Source organism: Callorhinus ursinus, unplaced genomic scaffold (genome assembly GCF_003265705.2).
Source record: "Callorhinus ursinus isolate GAN/ISIS: 27379988/994484 unplaced genomic scaffold, GSC_fseal_2.0 scaffold2, whole genome shotgun sequence".
NCBI classification, from domain to species: Eukaryota; Metazoa; Chordata; class Mammalia; order Carnivora; family Otariidae; genus Callorhinus; species Callorhinus ursinus.
In genome coordinates, this window is record NW_027397064.1 from 33,776,186 (window position 1) to 33,795,019 (window position 18,834).

At 37.7% G+C, this 18,834-nt stretch overlaps 1 protein-coding gene across 1 annotated transcript; it reads right to left on the bottom strand.

Moving 5' to 3' along the window:
- Positions 1 to 674: 674 nt before the first annotated feature.
- CUNH2orf69 (chromosome unknown C2orf69 homolog) lies at positions 675 to 14,455 on the bottom strand. The gene is made up of 2 exons (XM_025893981.2): positions 14,018 to 14,455; positions 675 to 3,893 (listed from the first exon to the last, which is right to left on the bottom strand). The coding sequence occupies exons 1-2, from the start codon at positions 14,357 to 14,359 to the stop codon at positions 3,066 to 3,068; spliced, it is 1,170 nt and encodes a 389-aa protein (XP_025749766.1). The 5' UTR covers positions 14,360 to 14,455; the 3' UTR covers positions 675 to 3,065.
- Positions 14,456 to 18,834: the final 4,379 nt, after the last annotated feature.

An 18,834-nucleotide genomic window follows, 5' to 3' on the forward strand; every position in this document is an offset into this window, starting at 1 on the left:
ATCTAAGAAGTTGACAAGAAACAAAACAACCCCCCCCCCCCCCCGCAGGAAGCTGGAGTGCAGGTCTGGATGGAGTTGGAGCTGTTCTGCTGTGACTCCTTCCTCCAGTGCTAAGAAACACATGTAGTGAGGAGGAGCTAATGCAGAGTGGCAGTCTCCCACATACCCCTGCTATTATTACCTTCAAGTCTTGTTTCAAGCATACAGGCCACGACTATTGGGGTGTTTTAAATACACCTAAGTTGTATTCTATTTTTTTTTAAGTTCCATTAAATGGGATACTAAAATGACATCCTGAGTGAGTGCCTGTCTCTACCACTAAGAGCTGCTTGGCCTCTCTGCCTTTGTAAAGACCAACCTGATTTACAGATGGGGTCTATCTACATATATATCTTATCCTCTAAAACATGTTTTTCTTAAAGGTCCTTAATGAAGTCTAACAGAATAGTTCTTTTAAGAATACTACCTTTTGTTTCCTATTTTCACTTTGAAGCCTTGGTCTGTTACACATTTCTATACTCAAATGCTTGGGACTGTTTTGTCTCTGCCTATATCTTTCCTGCCCTTGATGGGTGCTTAGATATTCTATGAGTGAAATGAAAAACAGATCACACCATATTCTAAGTCTCTTAATGACAGCAAAAGGAATACAGATACCTGAAATGATTAGCACATAAAAGGAAAAACTTATTTTTGAGCGATTTTTTTCTCCAAGAAATTTAACAGAAGAAATGGAAATAAAGCAAATTTTTGTGGGGCAATTTAAAGGTGAAATGTAAATGAAAAAGAAATGTATTCTTACAAGGTTCAAAGTTGCTCATATGAAGGAACATGGAGAGTTAATGAAAACATTTAGAAACCTAAACCAGCAAAGTAAAAAGTAGCTTCCTCCCAAGTAACAATCTGATAACAAATCTGGTAACATAAAGCACAACCAAACAGACTGCTCTGGATTAAATTTAATATGATTGTACATTCATGCTGTGGCGGTAACAACTTTCACATTATCTGTATGACTTCTCAGTTCACTCTCATGACAAACACAAAGGCACAGTCCAAAAGGATACACTAACATTTACAATAGTTTTAAACAAATGTAGAGAAGACAAATTTGAAGTCTTAAACTATTTGAATATGGATCAACTGCAATATATTTTCATTCAAAAAAATATTTCTACTTTCAACACTCTCACTTTGCTGCAGTGGCAGTTCCCAGGTGTTCCATGAGTTATTTTTATTATACATTGAACATACAACAATTCCAAGGTAAGCAGTCACATGACTAGATAAAGAACCCAGATTTTTAAATATCTCATTTTTTAAATGAATCTTTCTGCAAAAAGTCCTTTTTCCATTTTAGTTAATCTTGTAAAAATAAGTGCCTTTCCTTCCCCCCTCATTAGTGCATTCACTACCTTCACTACTTAACATTAGATACACATGAATTTAACCAAGGATTACTAAACTGAAAGAAGCCATCCAATCATAATACTTCAAGATTAGGTAATAAAATGCTAGAATCAGGACTTGTCTCCTTGTTGAGAATTTTTGATCTCAAAATTAACAGGTATTTAAAGAAACTGAAGCAATATAAACTAACTTGTCCTTAAAAGAAAAAATGAGATACTCTTCTGTACTTTATAAAATTAAGGGATGTTATTTTTAAGCATTTGGTGAGTAAGAATTCCTATAAGTCTGAATATGTGGAATGTATTATAAAGTCATTAAAATGTAATTCTGGGAAGAAACCAAGAGATTAACATTTAATTCTGTATTTTATAAATTTAGGTCCTCTGGGTTATTAAGATATTAAGCTTCAGTGTCTTTTTTTTTTTCAGTCTGAAAGCAGCAATGTTACTTCCCTGCTTAATTATTTCATGACCTGCAAAAGCTAATTATTAATAAACAATAAAAAAGTGACCACCTTTTATTGTAATCACACAGCTATCAATGTTGGTTGACATTCATTAGATCTTGGTTTCTCAAAATGTATTTATCTAGGTCAAGAAAAACAAGCAGAAGGAAACCTCACCCAAATTATGTAGCAGTGTTAAGCAAATTCAGTTTTTGAGCCAAAATTAAATCATTTGTGTCTTCAAACTTTCCCTGTAACTTTTCTTATAGCAATATAATTTTGCATTTTGGCCAAAGAGAGCTGCTTTCTTTTGGCAGACAAAATCATGCTTCTGGAGAAACACTGACTTAGATCTATAGAATCTGTCTCCTTTTCAATAGAGTAGTAACAAATAGAGTGTTACACATTTATTTCACCTAAGTTGATCTCTTTCAAAAGACCAATATGATGAAAATCTGTAGCATATTTTTACCCAATATACCTAATTACATTCAATTTAAAACAATTTTCTAAAAGATCTGGTTTTTGGCCAAGAGTCAAGAAACTCCAGAATATCTTATCTAAAAGTCATCAATTAAAAATTAAGTCATAGTGCTTAAGTGTAATGATTTTAAAAACCAACTGCACACTACTGCATGTTCTTGGAAATTTGGAAACAAATATATTTTGACTATTAAGAAAAAAACACTTGGTGGCACATTAAAGAATGACTATGAATTTACAAAACATAAGAGGCAGGGTACAGTTATTCCAAAATTATGGAAAACATCAGTGTGCCTTTGCTTTATTTGAAGAGAAATGGAGTTTTGAGTGCCAAATAGCTAATTCCTGTTAGTGTCACCAAAATTAGTTCCAAACAATACTCAGAAAATAAACTATTTCCAACAATAACAATTTTCATTACCTTTTATAAGGACTATATCATAACTTTCATTCTCAAGGGTCTTGAATCTCCTTATAGAATTATCACAAACCATCTTTTACTTTTCAACTGAACTAATTCTAACCCCATCCAAAGTAAAAACTGTTCACATTCACAAGCAAGGAATACTATTGCACATTACACTCATTTTAGGAATGTGTGCTTCTTCCCCCCGCCCCCCCAAAACTGACAATGTATCTATGAATTATATATCTCATTATCTGAATTTATAACACTCAAAGTGCTTCTGCCCTTCCACTGAACAAGTACATTAATATTCTTGTAGTCTCAAAATACTTCATGAACCCTGAAGTGATTCTCTATGGAAGGAGCTTCTTTTGCAAAATGAATTTGGCTAGTCACCTGCATACCAAAATCTCCAAGAATCTGAACAAATTTCTTGTGCTCCTTTCCAATCCAAGATCTCATTGGATCACATACTTGGTAAGGTGTTACATGGGTATGAACAATAATCCCTGTTTGTGCAAATTCTTTCAAGACCTCTGGATAGGTAACCCAAGTATTGCTTCCTCCAGAATGACCGCCATCCAGCCAGTACATTGTTCTTATGCTTTTGATAAAAGCATCTATGTTCTTGTCTTTCTTGGCTTCTTTTAATTCAAAAAGCAATTGATTCAAAACAACACAACCTTTACTGAATCCTATCAAAGTAAAAGAAGCACCATTCAGTGATGGTGGGTAAAAACGCATGGTGGACTCACCAAATTTTTCACAGGTCCTCTCTTTTTCTCCCTGGCAACCATTAGTAGTGTGAGAAGAACTGGATCTACAATTAGATGCTTTGGAGTCCTTATTCAAATCTTTCACATTCTTCTTTGATAACAAACTGTTCTGACTTAAGTTAAAAGCATTAACTAATAACATATAAAGGTGCTTAAAAGCTCCAAAGTCAGTATTGTGTTCTGGAGCACCAAACATATTACTTTTCACAAAATTGTCATAGCAGCTGAATTTGTGCAAATGCATTCGGGAACACTTTATCACCCAAATATAACTATTGGGGAACCGGTGAGCTAAAATGGTGGCAACATTTTCTAGACTCCAGTTTTCCCACTGATAATTCTCAGGATGACGAGTCATAATTTCATGGTAATTCTGAAAGGTAAGAAAGATGAAACAAGCATTAAATACACATTTATATAAAATTATTTCCACAAAATAGCTTCCCATTTTTATTGTGGAGGAAATTGGGATGTTATATGACCAATGGTTAATGTACTAGAAATGAAAACTATAAATCCATCATTACTTTCTGATTTTAAACAAATAATTTTAGTTTAAACCTAAAATCCAGCAAAAGACAGAGTTATGAGATATAGCTAAACAGCATAGTAGAAATTTTAAAAATAAAACTTACTTTAAAAGGATATTTTTAAATAAATTTTATTTAGTATACACACAATCTCCTATTCCTAACACATTAACTGAAAATAAAAATTGGTTTATTAAACAGACTTTTTGACCAACCCAGAACTTTAAAATATTTTCCCATCCTGAACCCTCCCTTTATGGATTACTCTAACAACCTGAATGCTAAGTTTGATTTTAATTCTAGTATTACAGTTGATCCTTGAACAACATGGGTTTGAACTGTGCAAGTCACTTACAAGTGAGTTCTTTCCTATAAATACAGCATAATACTGTAAATGTATTATCTCTTATGATGTCCTTAATAACATTTCTTTTTTAAGATTTTCTTTTTACGTAATCTTTACATCCAACGTAGGGCTTGAACCCACAACCCTGAGATCAAGAGTCCCATGCTCCACCAAGCTGAGCCAGCCAGGTGCCCCCATAAAAACATTTTCTGAAGAAAAGTGTTACTTTATTGTAAGAATATAGTATATGATAATATAACATATAAAATATGTTAATCAACTGCTTACATTATCAGAAAGGCTTCCAGTAAACCATAGGCTATTAGTAGTTAAGTTTTTGGGAAATCAAAAGATAATATAGATTTTCATCTGTGTGGGAGTCAGTGCCCCTAAACCCTGCATTGTTCAAGGGTCAACTGTGCAAAGCTGCAATGAACGTTCTAGAAAAATCTTTTTATACATCTCTGATTACATCAATAAAAATAAATTATTGGATATGGGTTGCCTGGGTGGCTCAGTTGATTAAGCATCTGCCTCTTGATTTCGGTTCAGGTCATGATCTCAGGGTCATGAGATCAAGCCCTGCACAGGCTCTATGCTGGGCGTGGAGCCTGCTTGAGATTCTCTCTCTCCCTCTCCCTCTGGCCCTCCCCCAGCTCTAAATAAATAACATCTTTTAAAAATAAATAAATAAAAATAAATTCCTGGATATGGAAAAAGTGGGTCAAAGAATATTCATAATTTAAGATTAGTTATACAGACTACAGTGCTATCTTCCAGAGAGGTATGTATAATTTTTTTATCTTCACTCAATTTCTTATGCAAAGGATAGCTTATTCTAATTTGGACTTACTGAAAATTTGAATTTGTGTTACATATTTATTAGCCACCTGGATTTCTATTTGTGTCTGTTCATAACTTTGGCCTTTTTTATTTGGATCTTAGTTATTTATAAGCATTCTATATAAATAACTTTTGCATAGATTCTAGGATATGCATATAAATTTTGTTTTCCTTTTTATTTTTATTCACAGTAGCTATTTTTAAAAGGGGGAACTCATTCAAACTTATTCATTTATTCTGAGATTTATTGGATACCTGCCTATTGGGTATGGATCAGAACAGACTAAACCCCTGCCCCCACAGAGCTTACATTCTAGTACAGAGATACACAATAAACAACCCCATAAGTAAACACAGCAACACTGTCCAACAGCAATATAACATGATCCACACATAAAATTTTCTAGTAGCTACATTTAAAAACGTAGGAAGTTAACAGGTGAAACTACCATGAATAATATATTTTATTGAGCCCAATATATCTAAAATACTGTAATTTAAAACATGTAACCAATAAAAAAACCAATGAGAGATTACATTTCTTTTTCTTACTAAGTCTTTGAAATCCAGTGTGTGTTTACACTTACAGCACATCTCAATTTGGATGCTAAATTTTCATTGGAAATACTGGATCTGAATTTAGATTTCATAAAATTTACAGCTGAAAAAGTAGATTCACATATCCAAGTTGTTCAAATATACTTAAAAGTTTTCTAGGAACTGAACTATCAGTTTTTAGATTTAAATTTAAAGTTAAATATAATTAAAAATTTAATTCCTTGATTAGACTAGCATTTCAAGTGGTCAACAGCCACAAGTGGCTAGTAGTCAGCACAAAATATTAATATGGTGGTTAAGTGCAATGGAGTATAATTTTTAAAAAGCAGGGCAAAAGGAATATAAGGTTTTGGAGAGGATGGAAGATTATTATTTGAAACCCAAGGGGGTCTCCAGTAAGATGATAGTTGAGAAGTACCTAAAGGAACCAAGGGAGTGATTCATATTTCAGGCATAAAGAACTGCAACTGCAAACAGCCCTGAAGTGGAAGCATGTCTAATATAGCCAAGATACAGCCGTGAGGCTAGAGTAGGTCCTATGGTGTGAACAAAAAGAAAGTGGGGGCGCCTGGGTGGCTCAGTTGGTTGGGTGTCCTCCTTCAGCTCAGGTCATGATCCCAGGTCCTGGAATGGAGCCCCACATTGGGCTCTCTGCTCAGCGGGGAACCTGCTTCTCCCTCTCCACCCCTGCTTGTGCACACATGCTCTCTCTCTCTGTCAAATAAATAAAATCTTAAAAAAAAAAAAAGAAAGTGATCGCCAAGATCAGAGAGATTTTTGGGGAGAAGGGGAGGTATAAGGACTTTGGCCTTTGCTCGGAGCAGAGGGCTGATGTAACATGTTTTGAAAGGATTACTCTTGCTCCTATGTTGAAGAGTCAGGAGTTGAATGAAACAGGGAGACCAGTAGGAGGTTCCTGAAGTATAATCTTGCCGAGAGAAAAGTGGCTTGAACAAGAGTGGTAGCAGAAATGAAGGTGGTAAGAAGTGGTCAGACTGAATAGATTTTGAAAGTAGAGTCAACAGCATTTGTTGATTGACTGGATACAGGGTGTGAGAGAAAGAAACACAGTTGTGATTTTCCTTTATTCTAACAGCCATATACTATGTTGAACAATTTTAAATGTACTTCTCTTGTGACCTAGTGATTCCACTTCTAAGAATTTATCTCAGTGATATACTTGCATATATGCATAAATAAATAAGCATGTATAAGGTTATTTCTGTTTCAGAAGAATGAAGCAGGTCTATGAGTACTCATATGCATTGTAAAATAAGGGCTAAAAAACTCCTGTAAGCTATGCTACCATTTGTGTTTAAAAAAAAAAAAAAAAAAAGTTTGCAGGGCACCGGGGTGGCTCAGTCAGTTGAGGGTCCGACTCTTGATTCCACTCAGGTTACGATCTCAGGATCCTGAGATCATCCCCAAGTCAGGCTCCACCCTCTCCCTTTGCACACCACCCCCAAGCAGACACGCCTGTACGTGTACATTGTCACATGCGCATGCTCTCTCAATCTTTCAAATAAAGAAATAAATCTAAAAAAAAAAAGTTTTCATCAGCATAGAATGTCTCCGGAAGAACACATAAATCAGCACAGTGGTAGCCTTGGGGAAGAGAAATAGGAGGCTGGAGAGGGTAGGATGAAAAGGAGACTTACTTTTCAATGTATAACCTTAAATAAACAATTTTTAACAATACACACATATTTTTCTATTGAAAATCTAAAACTAATAAAATACTACAAAAATTTAGTCTATATACAAAGGAATAAGGAAGATAGAAAAACCATCCATAAAACCACCAATTAGAAATAATCATTATTAAAATTTTGGAGTCTAGCATTCTAGTTTTCTTTAGTATACATACACATTTGTAATTATGTATAGAAGACAGCATTCTTACTTCTTCCTCAACAAGCTTATACATACAGTTTTCACTTAGTAATATATTATAGGCATGGTTCCATATCAGTAAATATAGATTTGCATCTTAATTTTTAGACTTCCCATCAAAAAGATTAATATCAATTTCCACTCTCACTGGAAGTATACAAGAATTTACCCACATTACCCACGCTGGCTATTAGCATTGATTTTTTTAAAAATCTTCACTACTATGATAAAACACCTTACTTTTGATTTAATTTGCATGTTTTGATTCCTAAGCTGGTTGAATATTTTTCTGTTTATTAACAATTTTCATTTTTTCCTTTTGTTAATTCTCTGTTCATGTCCTTTAATAATTTTGGATTACTGGATACTCAAGTCCTTCTTAACAGTTCATAATCTCATTAATGTTAACAGTTTGTCATATATGTTAAAAAATATTTATTCCCAGAAGGCTACCATTTAACTTTTATGGATTCTGCTACTGCCCTTTGCACATTCAGATTTGTGATATAAAATTAAAATAGGAACTTAGATCTCAAAGGGCTCGTCTAAATCCTTTTTATAGCTAAGGAAACTGAGGTCCTAGAAACTAAATATTATTTCTATTACAGTTATTTGGTTAATGAGCCAAAATGAACTCAAGATTCTACAATTCTCAGTTTAGTTTCTACCACATAGAAGGTAATCTAAAAACTTGATATTTTCTTTGATTAGCCCCAGGTTACACGATCAGAAGGGAAAAATGCTTATACTAAGGAACTGTGTGCACTAAAATATAAAAATAGTATTGTTACTGTTGTATCAAAACCCAGTTCTCAAAACAGTGGATAAATACTCCCATATTCTAAAAAGAGACACAAGACATCCCCACAGGACTTGCTAACAGGTAGCCAAAACTGGTTCTGCAACTACGGCTATTACCCAGGGCCAATCTACAGAAAAAGGGAAGACTATAGAAAGAGTTTTCTTGAGAATTTTCATCCCAATTAGGAATGTAACCCACTTATTTGCCTTGTAGGGGCAATGCTTGTAGGGGGCATGATGCTTCTCCTCATCACCAGTGAGGCAAATGGCAAAAGAATCTCTTGGAGAGATTAAGGGGTGCTTATCCACAGGTAGATGCTTGCTGGCCTGCAAAACCTTACAGGCCCACCCTATACTGCTACTAAAGTAAAGGTACAAAAGAGTCTTAGGAAAACTTGACATCTGCTCTCCAACAGTTTGGATACATTCATGATTAAGTTTCAAGCTAGGCAGATTAGTCTTATAGCAGAGCAAGGATAACTATATTGGATGTGAGCTGTACTTCCATCAAAAACAGGGGGGGCATCTTTGCTGAGCATAAAGTAGACATCCCAAGTAAGCAAGCTAGAAGGACCATAACAGGATCTAGCCAAAGAAGGCTGCCTGACAAGAGCATAGGAAGCCCCAGGGCACAAGATCAAGTACGAAATAATAGAATACATATATTTGTATCTGCCCCTGGTTCCTGACACAGAGCTCCTAAAACCCTTGGAATTTCCTTGGTTGACAGAAACATCTTTGTTCTAATGAGGTGACTCTTGGTGGGCTCCTGGATAGGAACTGGTCAACCAGAAAGACCAAGACATGATCAGAAGTTTGAAAGTTTCGGTCCCACTCTCCATTCTCCAAAGAGAGGCTGGAAATGGAAGTTAATGATTGATCGTGACTACGCAATGAAGTCTCCATAAAACATCCCCAAAATATGGATTCAGGTAACTTCTAGGTTGGTGAACACATGGAGGTGCTAGGGGAGTGGTGTATTGTGAGAGGGCTTTGGAAGCTCCACACCTCTTCCCACATACCCTATGCATCTCTTCCATCTAGATGTTCATCTGAATCCTTTATCATATTCTTTCATAATAAGCGGGAAAACAGTAAGTACACCATTTCCCTAAGTTCTATGAGCCACTCTTGCAGATTAACTGAACCTAGGGAGGGTATCATGGCAACCCCAGTTTATAGCCAGTCAGCAGCAGCACAAGTGACAACCTGGGACTTGCGAATGGCATCTGAAGTGGGGGGTGCAGTCTTGTGGGACTGAGCCCTTAACTTGTAAAATGTAACAATAACCCCAAATAGATACTGGCAGAATTGAGTGCTAGGATACCCAGCTGGTGTTGCAGAGCATCACCTGGTATGGGGAAAAAACCCACATATCAGGTTTCAGGAGTGTTGTGAGTGTGGCAGTAGTGTATTAAAGGCATGACACAGAAGTGAGTCTTTACTCACCAGGACGAACACTTAGGGCACAGTCATCTATATATCCTAGCCTTTAGGAGAACAAAAATTTTTTAAAGGTAAAATTGGAAATCACCCAAATGTTCACCAAGTGCTAAATGCGTAAACAAATTGTATATCCATACACAGAAAACTACCCAGTAATAAAAAGGAACATACTATTGATATAGGCAACAGTAAGAATGAATTTCAAAAGCATTATATACTAAGTGAAAGAAGCCGGACACAAGACTACATACTACGTTTCCAAATTAATGAAAACCTAGAAACGGTAAAACTATAGTGAAAAAAAGCAGATCAGTGGTTGCCTGGGGCTGAGAAAAGAGACTGCCAGAAGTGGGGCACAAGGGGAGCGCCTGGGTGGCTCAGTTGGTTAATGACTGCCTTCGGCTCAGGTCATGATCCTGGAGTCCCGGGATTGAGTCCCACATCGGGTTCCCTGCTCGGCAGGGAGTCTGCTTCCCCCTCTGACCCTCTTCCCTCTCGTGCTCTCTCCCTCTCATTCTCTCTCTCTCAAATAAATAAATAAAATCCTTAAAAAAAAAAGTGGGGCACAAGGGTACTTTTTAGGGGGATGGAGATGTTGTATAACATGATTGTGGCATCGGTTATGTAATTGTAACATTTGTCAAAATTCATCAAATTGTAAGCTTATGCTTTAAAAAAAGAGAAATAAGTATAATTTTATATCCTGAGGCTTTTAAAAGCAAGATAACTCAAGAATATTGGAAAGCACCTATTTAAAAAAAATCCTGATTCCCCTCTCCAAAATCATTACTGATGGATTAAAAAAACATCAAAGTACCTAAAGAAATATTACTATGTTCTCAGCTCGCCTGTTAATTCAAATGAGAAAATAATATAGAATGAAAAAGGACACACAACGACAACAAAATGATTGCAAAAGGAACATCAAGAAAGCAATGGTAATTAAAATTTAAAATTACATGGACAACCAGATCTAATTGATACCAGTTAATTCAGTGTTAACATGAGGTAAAGTTTCTAATGGTACCTTACAAAGTTGTTGGCCCAATTCTGTTCAGTATTTATCCAAATTAAGAATAAAGATATAGAAAGTATGCTTATTTAATCTATATATGATATAAACCCGAATAATGGGTCCATAAAAGAATTGATACATGAATAAGATGAGCTGTATCTAACAGGGTAAATTTCACATGGATAAACATGAGGCTCATAAAAATCAAGTACAAAGACATAGATGAAGAAATCTGAGCCAAAAGTATTTCATATACTAATAGCCAAGATTTATCAAGCACTTAGTACACTGCTCAAAGCAACTTACATATACTCATTCACTCACTCAACAAGTTACCTACTGAACACCTACTACATGCCAGTCACTAAGCGTCACAGATATATTGGTGAAAACACAGACATGAAGCTTACATTGTAGTGCTGGAAGACAGACAAAAAACAAAATGAATACAGTAAAATGGGTAAAAATAAAAGAGAAAAGCTAATAGGGATCCTGTGGATACATGTGATTACTAAATAGGTTGGTCAGAAAAGGCCTCACTATGAAGGCAACTTTTGAGCAGACTCAAAACAGGTGAGGTAATGAATTCTATAGATACCTGCAGGAAGATTGTTCCAAGCGGTATGCGCAAAGCTTCTGAGGTAGTGTGTCTACCATGAGAAATATGAAGAACACTGCTAGGGCAGAATAAAACAGAAAAAGGAGAAAGTCAGAAAAGCAACAGAGTGGGAAAAGGTGAAGATAGTGAAGAGCCCTTCAAACCATCAAGAATTCTCTGGTTTCTACTCTGAGTGACATGGGAAGCTACTGGAGAGTTTTGAGCAGTGGTGTGGCATAACTGGACTTACTTTTAAACTGATCCATCTGATCACCTCCAGAAAGATTTAGAAAGGGAAGCAACTTTATTTTTTGATGGAGGTATGAGGTGTGAAAGAGAGGTTACTAAAAAATAACTTCAAGATTTCTAACTTGAGCAACTAAAAAAGGATTTCCATTAACTGAGATGAAGAAGACTGAAGAACAGATTTAAAATGAAAGACTCGGAGATTTTATGTTTGAGATATCTATTAAATATCCAAAAGGAAATAGTGTGCATGCAGTAGGTAAGTCTAAAGTTCCGGGAATCTATCTAGGCTAGACACAAATGTTGAAGGTCATCAGAGTACAGGTAGAATGTAAAACTACAAGATTCAAAGAAATCACTAAGGGAGTAAAGGTAGAGGAGAAAAGTCCCCAACTGAGCCCAATAATAAAAAAGGTCATCAGAAAGATGAGAAGGAACTGTTACTCATTAGGTATTCGTGTATTTAGTCCTCACTGGTATCCTATAAATTATTCCTATTTTATAGTTGAGGTAGCCGCAATTGGCCAGAAATTTCATGGTTAAAAGTGCAGAATCAGGGTTCAAACCTAGGCAATCTGGCCTCAAAGCCCTTTGATGCATTATTTTCTTCTTCTCTAAAGGACCTGGGTTTTTAAGCACTTCATGCTCTGCATAAATCAACACTATATCACTGTCCAAAAAGCTAATGGAATTTCAGGCTACATAAGGAAATGGACGACGTCAAAAGGAGGTATTACTCTAAGTGTATTTAGCACTTTTTAGACCTGTATTGTATTCTGGCTGTCACACTTTATAAACATTTAGTAGGTGCTCAATAAAGGTTAGTTATCATTACTATCATCATCATCATCATTATAGATGCACAGAGTAGCTTTTCCTCAAATCTCTGCAAGTCGCTACCAGTAATGTCATGCTGTTTTCCCAAACTGAGCAACAGAGCATTAACCGAGTAAGTATCTTCTCTTAAATCTAAATACTAGTTTTTTCACAGTTGTTATTAGCAGTTAATTAGACCAGTTAATTATTTTAAGAACAAGAGAAAAAAACTACATATATCTTAATCATAATTTGACACAGGCCACAAAGTTTGTTAACTATATCATTTTAAAGCATCCATTTCAAAAACAATCAGCAATACTGTTTCATGGTATAAGAAACACATCTAGCCATATTCTAGCTTTACCTGTCTACACCAGCACTACCCAACAGAACTTTCCGTGATGATGGAAATGGTCCGTGAAAATGCTCTGTATTTGCGCTGTCCGTTAGGGTACACACAGACCCCAGGTGCTCCTGAGCACTTGAAACGCACCTAGTGCGACTGAGGAACTGGATTTTTTATTTAATTTAAATTAAATAGCCACATATAACTAATGGCTACCGTATAAGACAACATAGTCTGGATGACCCAGCTTTCCAGGACAATACATCCACAAATATTTGTCTGAAGATATAAAATTAATAATAATGATAGGGCGCCTGGGTGGCTCAGATGCTTAAGCGTCTGCCTTCGGCTCAGGTCATGATCCCAGAGTCCTAGGATCGAGTCCCATATCGGGCTCCCCGCTCAGCGGGGAGCCCGCTTTCCCTGTGCCTCTCTCTCTGTCTCTTATGAATACATAAATAAAATCTTAAAAAATTAATAAAGATAAAATCTCATACAAAAGTAGAGAATTTAGGTGAGCACAAAATACTGACATGCTTAGCAATTACTGTCCCTTTTCTTCCACCTACCCTCCTTTTCTAGGGTTACTAAAAATGTCATACCCTTATAATTTTTTAAAATTGTTTTCTTTTTGATTACTGCCAGCGTTTTCGGAACACTAGGTGCTAAGTTACTTTAAAAGCCATCCCTGTCTCCTAACACACACACACGCGCGCACCTCTGAAAAACCAAGTTATAGAATGAATATACATTATGTGCCTCATTCCTTCTGTCTCAAAATCCACCCCCTCGAAGCCTGGACTAACAGCTGGCTCTTCCGAGGTCGGTTGTAACCCTCCAAGGACACCTTCCCTCTGGGGCTCCAAAGGCAGGGGGTCAGGGGTGTGGCAGGGGCGGTTTTGGATTTCGTGGAGTAACGCAAGAGCCACGCCGCGAGTGCATGTGTGGGTGTGTTCCGGAGAGGCAAGGAACCCGGCGCTAGTACGAGGGGGAAATTGAGGGAATTCGCACATGCACACGAGGAAGGAACAGGTGTCCAGGCAGGCCCCAGGTTACCTGCACATCCCCAGGGAAATAGAGAACGTGATGCTGGGGCGCTGACTGCGGCTCCTCCTTCGCCGGGTCCCCAGAGAGGGCCCGCCGTTCCGGTCCCTCCCCCGCCGTCTCCGCCACCAGCAGGAGCAACTCGTTGCTGCGCTGCGGGTCAGCTCCCGGCACCGTGGACAGCTGCAGGCACTGCGGCCGGCGCCCCTCCGCCAAGGGGGAGCATCGCGCACCGCTGCCGCCGCCCCGGTTCATGGTTTCGGCCTGCGAGCGGGACGCGGCGATTCCGAGGCTGAGCTGCGGCAGGAAGAGCAGCAGCGGCGGCGGCGACCGCAGGAGCCTGAACTCCCACATGGGTCGCTGCCGCGAGAGCGGTTCAGGGGTGGGGGGAGGTCCTGAGGGAGGGACTTCAGCCGGCCGCCCAACGGTCCACAGGAGCTGCCCGGGCGGGACTCGGCGAGGGGGCGACGACGGCGTCAGAGGCCGACGTCGGTGCGCAGCGTGCGTAAAGGGAGGGAGGGGTGTGCGCGAAATTGGACTCGGCTCCCGGAGCTGGAGATGGGGGCGTGGCCCGAGGAAAGACGTTTGTGATTGGTGGGTTCTGCTGTGCGGGGGAAATTCGAACGGAAGTCTGGTAAAGAGCTGGAGGAGAGCAGAGAAAGAGGGAATGAGCTAAGGATTCCGAAAGAAGGGCGGCAGTTGTAGCATAAGCACAGCAGCAGGAGAGGCCCGAAGGTCGTTGTCCGGTGACTGGGTAGAGTTTTGAGTATACTATGCTCCTGTTTCGGTAGGCTCACCATTCAAGTGAGACTTTTTATAGTTCCTTGAGCCCTGAATGAAAAGAATCTCCCTTTTCTCACAAGCTGGAGTTTTCTTTGTAGATATAGAGGATTTCTAGGTTCATGGGAGTTTATTGTTAGATACGAAACTTGATGCACCTTTGATTGGTAGTGGGGAACAGGGCACATGGACTGGGACAGGAAAAATGGGGCAAGGCATTACCTGTTACACATTGTTGTCCCTGGTGTTTGCAGCCAACGGGATTTGCTATTTTAGGGTTTTCAAAAACCAGTGTTGGTGACCAGTTGTGTAGGAGTAAGATTTAGCCGAATGTATGCTAAAGACAGGGAGGGGGGAGGAAGGGTTCAGTATTCTAAATCTCAAACTGTTTGTGAGGCAAGGCACTCACTATAAGGAGCCTTATAGGAGACAATATTAGTGAGAATTATAAAAATTACGGCCAACATTGGGGCGCCTGGGTGGCTCAGTCGTTAAGCGTCTGCCTTCGGCTCAGGTCATGATCCCAGGGTCCTAGGATCGAGCCCCACGTCGGGCTCCCTGCTCCATGGGAAGCCTGCTTCTCCCTCTCCCACTCCCCCTGCTTGTGTTCCCTCTCTTGCTGTGTCTCTGTCAAATAAATAAATCTTTAAAAAAAAAAACAGAATTAGGGCACCTGGGTGGCTCAGTTGGTTAAGCGACTGCCTTCGGCTCAGGTCATGATCCTGGAGTCCCGGGATCGAGTCCCACATCGGGCTCCCTGCTCAGCAGGGAGTCTGCTTCTCCCTCTGACCCTCTTCCCTCTCGTGCTCTCTATCTCTCATTCTCTCTCTCTCAAATAAATAAATAAATAAAATCTTTTAAAAAAAAACAAAACAAAATTATGGCCAACATTTATTGATGACTTACTATAGATCAGGAATTGAACTCGATAACATAAAAGGAATTTTCAACTTTTAATGTTTGTGGGCTTGCTTATGCCTAATAAAGAGGCTTATGGGCTCTCAGGGAAAGCATGCATTAACATTTACCAGAGTCAGCAAAAATCTCAAAGCATGGTCTCTATTTCTGCCCTGAGCACATATTGTACATCTGCTTTGTTTATAAATAACCTAAAAAAGAGCTTTTCATACATAAAGAGTTAAAAAAACACACAAAAACAAAACACCTCCCTGATTCCTGTAAGATTAAGGTCATGCAGCCCTACATGTACTAAGCTTAAGATAAAGTCTGTTTCTTTCTGCATTGTCTTTTATCTAATGATTTGTAAATTTTTATGTAAACAATGTATATAATCCTACACCAAATGTTCTTTCCTTGGAGCATTCTCTTCTTTATGAAGATTGTGCATCTGGGCAGCTGTCCTAATTTGGGATGGAATAAAACTCTTTCTTTCTTAAAGAAATTCTAAAAGACTGTTCATTTTGTGTTGACAAACTAAGCACTTCACATTATTAACTATTCTGAATCTATATATGTATGTGTTTAAGTACACACAGTGTTTTCTTTGCTCTACATATCAAATATTAACAAATAAGCTTGGGAGTGCCTGGGTGGCTCAGTTGGTTAAGCATCTGACTTCAGCTCAGGTCATGATCTGGGATCCTGGAATCAAGCCCCATGTCGAGCTCTGCATTCATCCGGGAGTCTGCTTGTCCCTCTCCCTCTGCCATTTGTGCTTCTCTCTCTTTCTCTCTCAAATAAATAAATAAAGAATCTTAAAACAACAACAACAAATAGTCTTGAAGTAAGAACACAAATGAACAAATGATAAAATATAATTTTCTTATATATATTTAGTGCATTCATAGAGGTATAATATACTAAACCTTCTGTGGTCCAAATTATTGGGTTCCATCTGACATCATAATAGTGTAACCAATCAAAAATTAATTATTACTAAGTAGATCTGCTTTTTAACAATTACTGGTTAAAAGAAACTGAGGCCAATTATATAATAATGAATATATAACCATATTTAGGAAACCAGCTTCACTCTATTTTGTGAATCATATACATATTGTTACATTCTCTTGTTAGGTAGAGGATTACTGAAATGTAATCCAAAAACCCAAACATATACGTGTATTCCAAATGCAGCTTTTGATTTTTGTAGTCTTGTTTTTAGGTTGACCTTTTAATGGAATCTGTCACTACTGAAGATATTGGGGAGTTCTTGTGTTTTAGAAAAAAGATTAATTGTAGTAAACATTAAATACTACAAAGTTGTCCCAGTCATTCTAAGATAATTGAGGTCTTTAACAAATACAAATAAAGATTTAAAGGGCAGAGTAAAGAAACAGATTGAAGTAAGCACAAGGTTTTTTTTCCCCCCACAGTCAACGATTTACATTAACCTACAGTAGCCACTTCCAGAGAAAATAATAGCTCTTAATTCATCAGTTGAAGTATGTATGTCATTTATGTTAAGTCATTGACATTGTAATTGCTTTTCATAGGTCCTATTGATGTTACTGTAATAGCTGCTTTCTTTCTCCATCCCCTCTTCTTTTTTCCAGAAAGACCAGTATTGTAAATCACTACTTTTCTAACAATCATAGGCACAGACTGCCCAGCTCTTTCCCCCTTTATTCTCTCTCTGAGATGGGCTTTTCTTCCCTGAAAGAGGTCTCACATATGCAAAGTTAGTGTAACCAGTTGTTTGAGTTTACCCCTCCTTTTTATCAGATAGAGGTCTCCACAGGAATTTTAATATGCTTACAGGGCCCAAAAGGCCACAGCTTATCTCTGGACTCTAGACAATGCTCAAAGGATTCTGTGGGGCTTTCAGAAATTTTGTTATACTATCCAGTATAATAAATAGAAAAAGTTGCAAAATTGGAAGGAATCTGAGAGAGTGTAATTAATATACATTGGAAAGGATATCATTAAAAGGTCATAAATTCCAATCCCTACAGAGGCTAAGCCTGTATCATAAATAGTAAAACTGGCCATTTGTAATACAATAGGGAGTGGTAAAGACTGCAGCAAATTAGAGGACGTGTCATATTTGAAGGAAGCAGTCACGATTCACTACCAGTCAGTAGTAAAAATGCAGGCCACATTTTGCCAAACTCAAATTTTTCTTTTCTTTTTTTTCCCCAAACTCAAATTTTTCAAGGTAAATCAGATACATTGATTTTTATGTGTCATTTCCTAATTTATAAATCTTACCAACTATGTTTCAAATGTTTCATCAAATTAAATGCAGGCATAGACCAAATTTGGCATATGGGTCACAAATGTGCAATTTCTCTCCTAAAAGGTATAATGAATGGATACAGAAAGGCAGGGAATGGGGGGGGGGGAGGAGATCTTGATTGTGGGTTCCTGTGGGAGACTGAATGGAAAAGGAATGAATAAAGAGAGATTTTTAAAGTTTTTTCTTAGAATTTGAATTGGATCCCATTTGATACTCTTTGAGAGATTCCAATGATGTTTTGATTCTTTTCAATTTTTCTTGGCTTTGGACAGATATTTTATGTGTTTTCATAAGCCTCTGTACCAAACTTGGATACTGAAAGGACCAGGCTTCAGATGAGGTATGTAACTCTATCATATAATTTTGCTCCCAAAATGCCTAATAAAATAAGATTAGAAAATAAAAGTATGTGGGGATTTGAAAGCTTATTTTTTGGCTAGTATCACTAGTTAAGTGACACTCTACACTGCTCTTGTAGCATATGATTTAAATACATGTTTCAGCAAAATCTGTAATCCAAATCAACCTAATAAAGGACATCTATGAAAAGTCCACAGCTAACATTATTAGTGGTGAAAGACTGAATGTTTGCTCCCTAAGAACAGGAACAAGATAAAGATGTCTATTCTCGCCACTTCCAATCAACACTGTACTGGAGGTTCTAGCCAGGGCAGTTAGGCAAGAAAAAGAAATAAAAAACATCCAGATTGGAAAGGAAGGAGTAAAACCATGCAGATGACATGATCTTGTATATAGAAAATCCTAAGGAATCCACTAAAAACTATTAGAAATAATAAACAAATTCAACAAGGTTGTAGGATACAAGATCAATATACAACAATCAATTGTA

Coding starts and splice junctions, on each gene's coding strand:
- CUNH2orf69 (XM_025893981.2), bottom strand. CDS start 14,359: ATGTGGGAGTTCAGGCTCCTGCGGTCGCCGCCGCCGCTGCTGCTCTTC. Junction 3,894..14,017: donor ATTTCCCTGGGGATGTGCAG/GTAACCTGGGGC, acceptor CTTACCTTTCAG/AATTACCATGAAATTATGAC.